General features: G+C 65.6%; 2 protein-coding genes across 2 annotated transcripts; one reads left to right on the top strand and one right to left on the bottom strand.

The window, feature by feature from the left end:
• Nucleotides 1–92: 92 nt before the first annotated feature.
• On the bottom strand, nucleotides 93–1293 carry EMIHUDRAFT_233338 (hypothetical protein; the record flags this gene model as incomplete). Its single annotated transcript, XM_005782313.1, has 3 exons — nucleotides 93–887; nucleotides 1044–1069; nucleotides 1269–1293. The coding sequence occupies 3 exons, from the start codon at nucleotides 1291–1293 to the stop codon at nucleotides 93–95; spliced, it is 846 nt and encodes a 281-aa protein (XP_005782370.1).
• A 4903-nt stretch (nucleotides 1294–6196) lies between these two features.
• Nucleotides 6197–6888, top strand: EMIHUDRAFT_456671 (hypothetical protein; the record flags this gene model as incomplete). The annotated part of the gene is made up of 2 exons (XM_005782312.1): nucleotides 6197–6478; nucleotides 6661–6888. The coding sequence occupies 2 exons, from the start codon at nucleotides 6197–6199 to the stop codon at nucleotides 6886–6888; spliced, it is 510 nt and encodes a 169-aa protein (XP_005782369.1).
• Nucleotides 6889–13649: the final 6761 nt, after the last annotated feature.

Below are 13649 nucleotides of genomic sequence, written 5' to 3'. Positions count from 1 at the left end.
CGGAATGGGGCGCTGTTTCCCCATATTGCAGAGAGAGCTCGCACGACATACAAGTTATACTTGTTCAAGTTTGGGACCCGGCGTTTTGCGCCTCACCACGCGCCCCCCGAGGTCCAGCCCGTTTGGTTGCCTGTTGGGCGCGGTTTGCGCGCCGTGCTGTGCTTGAGCCAGCACTGCCGGTGCTGCCAGCCGCACGCCGCCTTGTCGCCGCACCACACCCAGGTGTTGCAAGACTGACCGGACGGCGCGGCGGTGTGCGCCGAGCACGCGTTGCAACAGGCGGTCGCGTTTTCCGTCAGCAGCTTGTACCCGTCGCGCACGACGAGACCCTCCAGCTCGACGCGGCTTGCAAAGTCTCGTGGCCCACACTTCAGCTTCGCGGCGTCTGCAACCGCGGCGGGCGGCGGCGTGCCTGCCTGCGCCGCTCGAGCTTGTTGTTGCAGCGCAGCCGGCGGCGCGGCACCGGCAGCTTGAGCGATCCAGCCCGAGGTCCAGCCGGTCTGGTTGCCTGTTGGGCGCGGTTTGCGCGCCGTGCTGTGCTTGAGCCAGCACTGCCGGTGCTGCCAGCCGCACGCCGCCTTGTCGCCGCACCACACCCAGGTGTTGCAAGACTGACCGGACGGCGCGGCGGTGTGTGCCGAGCACGCGTTGCAACAGGCGGTCGCGTTTTCCGTCAGCAGCTTGTACCCGTCGCGCACGACGAGACCCTCCAGCTCGACACCAGCGTCGCCAGCAGCGCACGCCGACTGCCGGCCTTGCGGCTGGGAAAGCTGAGCTGTTGGCGGTTGGGGATGAGCCTTCGGCGGTGGATGAGGCTTCGGCGGTGGATGAGCCTTCGGCGGTGGATGAGCCTTCGGCGCTGGAGGATGAGCCTTTGGCGGATGGGCCTTTGGTGGAGGGGGGTGAGCCTTTGGTGGTGGCGGTGGGACCAAGCGCCTCGACGGCGGGGGCAATGTTGACGTCGGCGTCGGTGGCTGGCCTTTCGGCGGCGGCGGCGGCGGCGGCGGCGACTTGCCTGGCGGTGGTGGGATCGACAGCTGCACGCGGCCCGTGTTTCGCTGGCCCAAGCCTGCGGGCGGAGGCGGCAGGGGAAGCTTCGCCGGTGGCAGAGGAGACGGCACCGGAATAGCGCCTTCAGGAACAGTCCATTGGCTGGCTGCTGCTGCTGCCCATGGAGCGGAGAGGGCCAGGTCAGTGCGGAGCTTGGCAACCTGGGCGGGGCTGACAACACTGCGCAGGGTGACGAGCGCGCAACCAAACGCACCGACAGTAAGCAGCCATCGCCACACGCATCGGTGGCACGCCAAACGCTCGCCAACACGCCCGCTCAGTCGCACCTTGCCCTCCTTGTCGTCCTCGGCGTCGGGTGCACTCCTGGAGCCGAGATGGCTCTCCACCAGCACGCGGATCGGCGACTTGGGGTCCCGCCGGCTTCGGGAGGCTCTCATCGCAGAGTCAGCCCTTCGGCGGGCACCCCTACAGAGTTTCTAGCAACGTGTATATTTTTCTCATTTTGCGCTGGCCGGCCAACAGGCCAAACGACGTTCTGCCGGCACCTCGGGGAAGTCGAGGCTCATGTTCTCGAGGTTCTCGAGGTGGATATCCTTTGGCCGCGTTGGGTAGCGAGGATTGGTGTAACCCGAGCCACGGAGGCGTGTTTTCTGACGGCCGACCGTCAGTGCACGGAGTTGCCCCTTCTCCGACTGCCCCGGCTAGTTCCCGAGTTTCGCGGGCTCATGTACTATTGAGGGCTAATCGCTGTCCGCGAAGACCGAAGAGGCCGCGACCATGCGCGCGCGAGAGGATGCGAGACGACACGCAAGCGGACCACTTTGAGTTCACGCCGCGTCGTTGCTGGCCGCTTTTCTTCATTCCTCGCCCCGACCGACGTTGGCAGCTCCAGCAGCCCTACAGCAGCTCCACAGCAGCTCTACAGCAGCTCTACAGCAGCTCCAGCAGCGTGCGCGATTCACGTTGCGCTCAGCGTCGTGCACGGTTAACCGACGTTGCGCCAATGGGCCAATCCAGGCGACTCCCCTACTTCCACGGCGGTGGCGAGCGACCGCTGCTGCGCGGGTCGGTCATGGCTAACCTCCTGCTGGTCTGGCCTGTCGCGGTGGCGGTGCACTTTGGCGCCGTCGCTCTCTTCGAGCCGCGGCCGGGTCGCGCAGCCATCAGGCTGCTCGTCGGAATCGCCACCACGCTCAACGTTTTCTTCTCCGACCGCTACCACAACAGCGACCTGCGCTACCCCGACGGCTCCGCCTCGCAGCGGACGGAGCGCGAGGTGGCGTGGCTGAGGTGCGATTTTGTAGGCACCATCTCGACGAGCGGCGGCGTCCATCCCACGCATGCGGCAGAAGGTGCCTCCTCCGCCTCGTAGGCATCTCGCTGGTGCTGTCCACCACCTTCTTGCTCTGGACGAGCCACTTTGGTTGGCCGGCCTCTCTCGCCACCCTCACCTGGCTCACCGGAGCCGCCACCGCCGCCGTCGCCGCCGCCGCTTTTGGCCTCTATGGCCGCGGAGACGGCAAGACTCGCATCGCAAGAGGCTGAGAGTGTCATGGCGCGCCACTGACGCGTCTGCAGCATGGACCCGCAGGCGCGATCCGCACCGCCGAGGCGATCATCAAGGCGACGCTGGGGGTGCAGTACGTCTTCTTCTTTGGGTACATGGTCCTGCTGGCCCTCCGCACGCCGTGCGCTCCGAACACCGCCATCTGGTACGCCCGAGGGATGCGCCGAGATCTGCCGCACGCCGCCGTCTGGTCCGAGGCTGCTTCGCCCTCTGTGTGTGTGTCGTGTGCTTGCGCCATGTGCCCGATCCGCCCTGTCCCAGGTTCACCTACCTGCCCGGCTTCCTCTCGTATGCGCTCAAGTGGCCCGCCGACGGCGGAACCGCATCGAGAGTCACGGCGCCCAACAGCTCAGGAGTACGACGTCACGCCTCGAGCTGAGAATAGGACCTGCCTGGGGCTCGCACGACGTCTTCCACGTCTTTGTGCTGCTGGGGCACGCGATGTCGGCGCTCTGCGACGCCGTCAACGTGCATGCGGACTGCATAGTCCAGTGACGGAGGTGTTGTGCGGTACAGATAATTGTGTTGGCCAAAGTTGGTCTCTCGAGAGCAAAAACTCTGGGCCGGCGCGGGGGGCCCCCCGGAGGCACCGTGCGCCGCGCCGCAGTTAGGGGGCCCACAGCGCCCCAAAATCCACCACTGTGGGATTTCGCGCAAAGCTTGACTCTGAATAGCTCGCTTGTACCTTTCTGAAGTGTCTGAAGCGCTGTGGTGTCGCCGCAGACTGGCTCCGACTTGACGGGCGCATGGAGATGTGATGCCTCCATGCGCCCGTCAAGTAAAAATCGACATGCAGATCGATGGTTTGCCCGAAAAGGTACATGGCGGCGTTTGGCGACAAATCAGCGCTGTGACCGCGAAGTGGCGGTGGACATGCTCCCATGTTGCCGACCCCGTCGGGTCTACCCGTCAATGCGGCAGGTGGTTTGCTCTGGCTCGCTGCCACCGCGGTGGGTCACCAAGGACTTTTCAGCGTGCGGCGTCATCACCGCGCGGCGCGCAAGCCACGCCTCACCCGAGCAAAAGCAACGATCGCGCGCCGCCGCCGCCCGCCTCGCCGCGCCGCTCGAACCGCGGACCGGCCTCGACCACCGCCGCTGGCGGTTCTGCAAAGGCACTCAAGGGCAGTGCCTCATATAACGTGAAATAGTGCGAGCGCGCAAGATACTCACCCGACCCACCGTTCCCTCGCGAGAGAGATCTCGCGCCGCGCGCGCTCGCACACGCCGCCCCGAGAGCACTCCCACCCCCGCCGCCCTCAAGCTCACAGGTTGATTTGAGGAGAAGCAGCTGAGGGAGATCAAAGCGAGAGAAGGCGGCACGGCGGCGGCGGCGCGGTACCCCCCCATCCCCACGCCTCCGGGTCGTGCGTACCGCCTACGGGCGTGAGTGTCCCCCCAGCGTCTGCGTGAGAGCAGACGCTCCGGTAACCAGGCCGAGAGTACCAGGGAGGAGAGGGGAGAAGAGCCCAGGGAGGGGAGAGGAGAAGAGCCCAGGGAGGGAAGAGGAGAAGAGCCCAAGGCGGCCTCCCTCTCCCTCCCGTCCCACCGGGCCTCCCTCTCCCTCTCCTCCCACCGGGCCTCCCTCTCCCCCTCCTCCCGCCAAGCACCGACAGTCTCGAGGGGCCAGCCGCTGGGGGAACCACCTCCGAGGGGGGGGGGTGGACGTACGCCGGCGGCATGAGGGCTTCAGCCACGCAGCTACCAAGGGAACGCGACCCACACAAAGCACCAAAGTTAGGCATACCCCCCGGCGCAGTGTCCCCCGCTATGTGTCGCCGTTTGTCGGGGCACGCTATCCACCTATCCTGAGTGTGCAGTCAGGGCAAGTGGGGGCGGGGCGGACAGCCCAGGAGCGTGCTCCTGGGACCTCTCTTCCCAGTCCGGGGGTGCGTCGAACCTTCCATCACCCTGGGAACGTCCGGGTGTTGGAAGTAAGGATATATTACTTTTTTTCCCATGTTGCCGACGCGGCGCCGGAGTGGCCGGCGCTGCTCGCCGCGACCACGACGGCTACTCCGATGCTCCGGGCCTACCCGTCCTACCCGACGGTGGCACTCTTCCACGTCTCGCTCATCACGCTGAGAAAAATTCTGAGACGCGCAGCAAAAAAAGTCGCAGATCCCGATCATCCGGCCCGCTGGGTGCGCTCCTCAGCTCCCCGGCCCTGGATGTGAGGCTGATGACTGCACTCCAAGTGCTCCAAGTCGCCGACGACTCTCGGTCCGCGTGACTCCTCGCGTGTCGCGCATCATTCTCACCCATCCATAAACTCACTTTGGCCTCACTAAAGCGAGGTCTGAATCCTTAATCCACAGATTTTAGATTAGGACGCTGTGGGCCCTCTACCGCAGTGCGGAAACGGGCGGGGCTCCGGCGCTCAGACAGAGTCGCTCAGAGCACCGACTTCCCGAATGATTACGGTTGATTAGAGGGCAGATTTGGAGAGATCTCGAGGAGTACATACAGATAGACCCTCTAATCATAAGAAAACTCTAACCTGATCGGTCGTACTGACCGCCGACAGATCACTCCAGACAGCAGACAGGCCGACGAGCGACGTCTCTCGTCTGCACGCGGCCGGCCGGGCGAGAGGCTTGACACGATCCGACGCTGCGACCCTGACGCTGCTGCTCTAGCTATCAGCCATGCACTGCTGACTGCTGCCACAATGTGCGACCTGTGCTGGCCCACTTGGCGGCCTTCACGGTCAGTGGTGAGGCGCAGTTCAGAGCTGTCGATGGCGCGATGCCGCACTGGTCCCACATTGGTAACACGAGACCACCACGTTTGCCGGTCCAAGAGAGAGGCGCTGGTGCTGTCCTGAGAAGTGCGTGGTCCCTCTTGACTGCCCATGCGCGCGAGGCTGTGTAGGCATAGCATCGAGAGTGCCAGCAGCCAATCTGAGGCAGTTTGTGACGCGCATTGCGTCAGAAGCGTGCACGCAGCTGGAAGGACACCTTCCTACTGGCCGCACGATCAGCTCGTCACTGAATGCTTGATACTAAGGCCGCGAGCTATGCAGGTGGTCAATTGTGCATCATGGCACGGTCAGCAGCGCCGACAGGCTGTCGCAAGGCGTGATAGCATGGCCGCAAGCTACGCCGATTCCCATTTGCCATGAAAACAAAGTAAAAGTAACGCAAAAAAGAAAAATCCGAAAAATTCGGCGCCTGCGGCGGGCCATGGGACCCCATCTCCCCCCCGCATGGACACCCTCTGGGGCCCCCGCGCCCCCCAGACGCTGCAGGCGCCGGTGTCGTGCGAGGGAGTTTCGTTCTCAAAATTCTTTTCAGTGCGCGCCAGTCCCGAAAAAGAAAGAAAGAAAACAGACAACCCAAGGGAGGGATGGGAGGACGGCACGCCGCCACCCTAGCCGCCACCACACAGGGATTTTAAGGAGAGGTGTGTGGTGCGCTATCCGTCGCCCACCCTAGGGAGTCTGCCTCTTCCTATCTCTCTTCGCAGTCTCTCGCCGATTCTCGCGCCAGTCCCGTGCCCAGTGTGGGACCGCTTTAAAATTCTTTTCGAGGAAGCCGTGACATCGGCGTGCTACTGTGAGGACAGTGAGGCCACCACGCATCCCTCGCTGCCGCCACACGCTGTACAGTTGACGGATATGGGCCTGATCGATATTGCAGCGACGAAAGCCGGAAACGAGTGGCTCTTTTGCGCCGTCCCATCGTGCTGCTCTTCGGGAGGCTGCGCGAGCACGATCCGGTCTACCGCCCACAACAACGGAATCATCATCGGCATCCAGTTGGGCGAGCAAGACGCCAACGAATATTGCTGCATCTCCCTACGCTGCTGCTTGGGCGCCAAGTACACGCCATCCGGCGTTGACCAACTCCCTCTCTTTCCGACCTCGCTTAGCGGGCCGGCTGACGACTTGCTCTGCCAAGTCTCGACCCCATGCGTGCAGGCGCACCGCCTAAATTAATTACTGGCCGGCCACCTGACGGCTACACTGCCGTCTCTCCTTCACGCTTCCTCAGAAGCCGTTTTTTTCACCACAGGAGCAGTCACACCACTCCCCCTCCGGCGCCCACTCCACCGTCCCCACCCCACAACCCCGCCCCCTAGGTCGGTCTCCGCAACGAGATCCGTTCGGAGCACCTCTGCGCCGCGAACTCGAACCTCTGCTGCATCCACATGATGGTTGACCTGCCAGAGGCGGGAAGCGATGTGCCGGGCCACTTGTGCGCCGTCGCCGGACTCCGTCTCGACCCCAAGCCGGTTATGCTCGCGTCGCCGTACCCGCCAGAGGCGCAGTCGATCTTGAGGTCGTCCTCGCGCCCTTTCGCTAGCTGAGCGGGGCCCGGGCGCCCAGCGGTGGCCCGCAGTGGTGGGCGCCGCGCCTTGGATCCACAGAGGGGGGCTGAGGTGTGAAGAGGCTCGTCGGCGGTGGGGTGGGAGAGCGGAAACCTCTAGAGACGCGGGCCTCCATGTCCATCTGCGCTGCCGCGGGGGGGGCGCACCGTGGCCGGTACTAGTGAGTAGGTGTACGTGGGGCTAGATGTGGGGCAATGTGCGCTTCTATAGCGCCCACAGAGAGCGCGTGGCGCCCCCGCCCTCCGGCTCGTTTGGGATTTCCGCCTAGACAAACGCGAAACGGGGCTCCGGCTCTCCGTACTCCGACCTCCGTTAGTCTCCGTTAGCACCGACTTCCCGAATGATTACGGTTGATTAGAGGGCAGATTTGGAGAGATCTCGAGGCGTACATACACAGACCCTCCAACCATCAGAAACTCCGACCTGATCGGTCGTACTGACCGCCGACAGATCACTCCAGGGACAGCAGACAGGCCGACGAGCGTGGAGGCTGGAGCGTCGAGCGACGTCTGCACGCGGCCGGCCGGGCGAGAGGCTTGACACGATCCGACCCTGCGAGACCCTGACGCTGCTGGTCTAGCTATCAGTCATGCACTGCTGACTGCTGCCACAATGTGCGACCTGTGCTGGCCCACTTGGCGGCCTTCACGGTCAGTGGTGAGGCGCAGTTCAGAGCTGTCGATGGCGCGATGCCGCACTGGTCCCACATTGGTAACACGAGACCACCACGTTTGCCGGTCCAAGAGAGAGGCACTGGTGCTGTCCTGAGAAGGTGCGTGGTCCCTCATGACTGCCCACATGCGCGCGAGGCTGTGTAGGCAACATAGCCTCCTCGAGAGTGCCAGCAGCCAATCTGAGGCAGTTTGTGACGCGCATTGGCCATTGCGTCAGAAGCGTGCACGCAGCTGGAAGGACACCTTCCTACTGGCCGTACGATCAGGTCGTCACTGAATGCTTGATACTAAGGCCGCGAGCTATGCAGCAGGTGATAGCAGGTGATCAATTGTGCATCATGGCACGGTCAGCAGCGCCGACAGGCTGTCGCAAGGCGTGATAGCATGGCCCCGCAAGCCGCATGGCCGCAAGTACCGACTAGGACTACCGTGTAGTACGTCGAATTCCCATGAAAACAAGTGAAAAATGGCACAAAAAATCGAAAAAATCGGCGCCTGCGGCGGGCCTACTGCCACACATACGTACCCCACCACCGAAAGAAGGATCAGGTACAGGTTCAGCGGCTGTTCACACTTCAGGATCACATGCATCATCGCAGATACAAAGACGTGAGGACAAAGAAGTTGCGGCCCCGTCTCTCCTCACAGGGCGGAGGAGCCAGTGCATGCTGTCCGACGATCACACTAGAGGCTCCCCTTCCCTCCCCGTGCCCCCGTCCACACGTCACAGACCGTCTCTCCTCTCCGCATGCCTCGAAGTGCGTCCGTCGACCGATGCGTTCTCACGCCAAACCGAGCTTGACCAGCTCGGCCTGGTTGCGGCGGATGTTGCGCTTGCGCTCCCTCTCGATGTCGGCCTCGTCCTCGTCCTCGTCCTCCTCCTCCGCGGCGGCGGCGCGCCTCGGCCTACTCGCCGGGGGATGAGCGCGTCGAAGGAGCGCCGCAGCAGCAGCAAGCGCTCGGTAGTACGCGGAGACGTCCGCCCGCGACTGCGCCCCGCCGCCCGCCCCCCGCACCGCGCGGGACCCCTTGCTCAGGCTCGCCTCGTGCGCCTCCCTCGCCGCGTGCAGCGCGTCCGCCCGCGCCTCCTTGCCCAGCTTGCCCTTCCTCAGGTCCCGCCGCTCTGCGACCGCGGCACGCAAAGCCGCCTGCGACGGCACGCGGCGCTGATCAGCGCAGAAGGGGCTGTGCAGCACTCGCCGGCGCGATTAAGGGCAGGCCTCGGGAGACGTGTCCTCTGGAGGGACGCACTCGGGCTGCTCCTCGGCCGGCACCACGCGCCGGCGCGGCTCCTCCTCCTCCTCCGACTCGCCATCCCAGTCGCTGTCGTCGCCCTCGGAGGAGGACCCGCCATCCGAGGCGCCGCTCTCGACATAGCTGTCGTCGCCGTCGCTGTCGCCGCCACGCGAGGGCTTCGCCTTGCCGCCCGCCGCAGTGGCCCGCCGCTTGGGCCGTGGCTGTTCGTCACTGTCCGAGTCGTCGGCCTCAGAGGAGAGGAACTGATCCTTGAGTGTCGCCGCAAAGCGATTCGCAGATCGCTTGGCAGCGGCGCGCGGCGGTCTCGACGAGGACATGCGACGGTGCCCGGGCGGTCGAGAGGCCATGGCTAGCGGTATGAGCGGCCAGTGCTGCGAACACGACTTTTTCTTTTTCACTAGGGGGAGACGACGATCCTCGCGCCCGATCGGCCCGCGTTTCCCTTTTTGTGGAGTGGCATGAGCGAGAAATGCATAATCACAAGAGCTCGCACACCATCATACAAGCGGCGGGAGCGCGGTGGCAGGCCGCGCACATGATCCCAACCCGGGAGGGGGGCGACCCGATGGTACACAAAACGGGGACAGGCAAGGACGCTCACACCTGGTCCTCCAGGTAGTCGCTCAGCTTCTGCGCGCAGCCGGGCGAGCGCAGTTTCTGCAGCGCCTTGGTCTCGATCTGGCGCACGCGCTCGCGCGTCACCTGCAGCCCCCTCCCGATCTCCTCGAGCGTGCGGGCGCGCCCGTCGTCAAATCCGTACCTCATCCGGAGGACGGAGGCCTCCCGCTCGGTGAGCTTGGAGCGGAGCAGCTCGGCGAGGTCGTCGCGCATCATCGTCCGCTCCTGCACCGCCTCCGGCTGCGGCTTGACGTCGGCCAGCCGCGACTGCAGCGTCGCCCCCGCGCTCGCGCCCGCCTTGTGCCCCCCCTTGACGCCCGAGAGCTCGGTCTCGAAGGAGACGGTGGTGACGGCGGCGTTGCAGTCGATCTGGCGCAGCTTGGCCTCGGTGATGCCCATCCGCGTCGCCAGCTCCGTCTCGGTCGGCAGCCTCCCGTGCGTCGCCTGGAACTCTCTCCGGTGCTTGCGGAACGCATTCATAAGGTCGTGCATGTGCACGGGCACGCGGATGGTGCGGCTCTGGTCGGCGATGGCGCGGGTCATCGCCTGGCGGATCCACCACGTCGCGTACGTCGACAGCCGGAAGCCCAGCGCAGGGTCGTACTTTTCCGCCGCCTTGATGAGGCCGAGGCTCCCCTCCTGAATCAGGTCCTGCAGCGTCAAGCCCTGGTTCATGTACTTTTTGGCAATCGAGACGACGAGGCGGAGGTTGGCGGAGACGAGGAGCGACTTTGCGCGCTGCATCGCCTCCAGTTCCGACGCGTACTGCGCCTCCCCCCCCTGCAGCTCCAGCGCCCCCGCCAGCTCGACGTGGCTCGGCGCGCGGCCGAGCGCGTCGGACAGCTCCTCCTCGACTCTGCTCCAGCGGAGCAGCTTCTGGACGGCGAGGGAGAGCTGGGTCACCTCCTCGGGCGAGAGGAGCCGCTGCTTCCCGATCGTCTTGAGGTACCACTTCATCGAGTCCTGCCCCGCCAGCGAAGCCTTGCCCGGCCTCACCGGCACGCCGCCCAACGCATGCGTCTGCTGCTGCGGTGGGGGCGGCGCGACGGCGACGCCCGACTCGGCGGCGCGGCGGCTGGCGGCCACGGCCGCAAAGGCGGCGTTCAGGTCCTGCGTCCGCGCCGCGTCCGCCGCCTTCCGCCGCCCCAGCACCTTGTCCCCCTCGTTGAGGACCGAGGCGCCCACGGACGCGCCATCAAAGCCCGGCGGCAGAGAGGGGCCGGCGGCGGGGGCAAAGCCGGGGGGGGAGAGCGGCGGCGCCAGCTGCTGCTCGCCCACCCCCGCGCACTGCTGCGCCTCCCGGCTCAGCGCGGCCAAAGGCGCAGCGCGCGGCGGGGCGACGACGCAGATGGCGGGCGGCGCAATCGGCAGAGGCAGGTGGCGGAGCGCGGCGGAGAGCGGCAGCGCGGCGAGCAGGAGGAGCGGGGCGACCGGCGAGCGCGAGGTTGAGGCGGCGGAGGAGCTGGGCATGCTGTGGCTGAGGGGCGTGAAGCTAGAGCTGAGGACGAGCGCCCACGCGCTTGTGGAGCTCGGGGCCGCGAGCTCGACCTTGCTTGAGAGGTTTCGTGAACAGTTCGTTTTTCTTGCTTTGGGAAGGTTCTCACGTACCACATCAGTCAGTCAGTCAGTCTTACACACCTCCAAGCATGGAGGACGGGCCCACACGCACACACACGCTGCACACGTTTGGCTGGGAGCCGACACGAGGCACACTGTCACCGGCCTTAGCACCGGGTCCGGACTGCTGGACACACAGCACGCAGCTCACAGGACAGCTCACGAGGTGGCGCTACATAATGGGGTTCTCAGGGACTGACGCGGGAGAAGAATTGTGGAGCACAGGGATGGGGACACAGAACTCACGAACTGATATCCCACCCCGCGCCGGGGGCGGTGGCGCGCGCGAGCGCCGGGGTATTTGGACCCGCAGTCTGGCAGGCGCCAGGCCACAGACCCGCCGGCAGAGCCTTGAGCCGCATCCGCGATCCGCGCCGGCTCTCAGAAGAGATCCGGCGCGGTGCTGACCGCGCCCTCGGAGTGGACCATCGAGTTTCGAGTACTCGATGGCAGTCCAGGAGAGCGGTGCAGCTGCGGCATCTTGTCGCAGTGCGGCATGATGTCGCAGTGCGGCATGCGACACTCCTGCTGCAGCGCGCGCGCGCGGTGGTGAGGAGAGTGCGAGCCCTTGAGCTGCTGGCGTAGTCTATCGCCGGCGCGTGCGCCGGCCTTGAGGTAGTTGGCGCCAGCAGCTAGCCCAGGGGCTGTGGCCCTGCGCGGTGCGCGCAGGAAATGCCGAGCGTGCCGGGGTCCAGCCGGCCCCGCTCGGGGAGTTGAAGGCGGCCGCCGGTGGTGACAAGGGTCTCCGGAGAGGCCGAGTGGCGGCCGCCACTCCGACGCGGCGCCGGTGGCGGTGCGCACCACCACCAAAAGTGCCCGCCCAAGCCACGGGTGTTCTTGCACGTACCACATAGCGCTGACAGTTCTACCTAACCTAACCTAATGTACTACATTATTGCTGACAGGTTTGCGATGAGGAGTGACCCGAAGGGTTTCTCGGGGTTAGTGCACCACTAACCGCCTCTGCTGGTTCCGGGGTGACAAATCGATGACGCCCTTTTGAAAGTTTGCCAAAGGGCCCCCACGCACCGCACATACGAGTACCTAAAGTGCACGCAGTAAATCGCCACAAGCTCACAATTCGCGCCGTGTGCGCGCGTTAAATGCGATTGGGATGCCAGCCGAGAGGATCGCCATATGCCTGTGCTTGTTGTCGGCTGAGCCCCTGCTTGCCCCCCCCCCCCCTGCCCTCTGTTGACCCCCCTGCTCCCCCCCCCCCCCCCCATGGCCACGGCGCCGCTTGAGATAGACCATGTAACCTCTGCCTACTCTCGCAGGTGCGAGGGGAACTGGAATAAAACACACATTGGGCTAAACCCCACCTGGCTTCCTCCCGCTAAATATCGCAAGAATCCGCAAGAGTTCTCTTGCACCTCGAGCGCAGAAAGGCTGCCAACCTCCTCTCCCATCTGGCGCTTGCGTCGGGCAGCGTGGGCGCGGCATCCGGGACGGATGCGGGCCGCTGTCTCGCGGGATCGCTGGAAGCCGCTCGGCTCCCCACGCGCCGCCGAGCTGCGATGGCGCAACCGCAACGGCTGCCCCTCCTCGGCTCCCGCCCCGGGGCTGCCGAAATAGGTGCCCCGAGCCACCGTTTGCAACATCCGCGCGGATCGGCGGCGCTGCCGACGCCCCCCCGACCGGCAAACTCCATTGGAAGGGCGGTGGTGAAAGCAGCACCTCTCAAATGTCGTCGTCGTCGCGCAGTTCCCTAGTGTCCGCTCGGCGGCCGGCGGCGGCCGGCGGCCAAGAATCCGGATTTTCGTCTCTCGACGCGAAGATATGGTCCCGAGTCTCACTACTCGCCCCTCCATCCTGTAGGTCCGGACCTTGCCTGCTCAGTAGCCGCGATGAATCGTCGCCCTCATCGTCCGCGGTCATCCTTTCAGCCTCAAACGGGCCAAACGACTGTCTCGCCATCAGCCATCTCGCCTCTCGCGGTCGCGTCACGCCTTCCCTCGTGCCGCGAGTAGGCGCGTGAGTGATGGCCCTGCCGCCAGGTACACGGCTACACCTCGGGACGCCGTGCTGAGACGGGTAGAGCCGCCCCGCGGGAGCGAAAGCCGCCTCGCGCGCCTCAGCCCGCCGGGCCCCTCGGCGGCCAGTGTGGGGTGGATACGGCGGTGATAAACCCCTCTGACAGCAGCGCCTCACGGCGTGGGCTGCGAGGTCACTCGGGGTGACCCAGGGGGCGGCGGGGGAGCACTATCCCGCCGGAGCAGCGGGTGATATTCCCGCTACTCGCTCGAGTTTGAGGTGCGCCGCGCCTCCCTGTGCTGCCTTCCCGGCTGCCCCAGCCGCCCTCACCGTCCTCATCCCCTCCCCCACCCCCTCCCCCTAAGGCTAGGCCCTCGCCACCGCCGCTGCCGCTGTCTCCGCCACAGCCGCCGCTGTTTCCCTCCGCCCCACCCCCTCCGACACCGTCGCCTCCGCTGCTCCCGCCACCTCCGCCGGCCGGCTCATCTCTCCCTCGACCACTTTCGCACACACCACCGCCGCCCTCCGCGCGTCCCCGAACGCCGCCTCCGCGCCTCCACGCCCCCACGACGACCTCCCGTCTCCGCCCTCCCCGCGTCT

This window comes from Emiliania huxleyi, assembly GCF_000372725.1.
Source record: "Emiliania huxleyi CCMP1516 chromosome Unknown EMIHUscaffold_190, whole genome shotgun sequence".
In the NCBI taxonomy this organism is placed as follows: Eukaryota; Haptophyta; order Isochrysidales; family Noelaerhabdaceae; genus Emiliania; species Emiliania huxleyi.
Note: the sequence above shows the minus strand (reverse complement) of the source record. Positions and strands in the feature narration are given on the sequence as shown.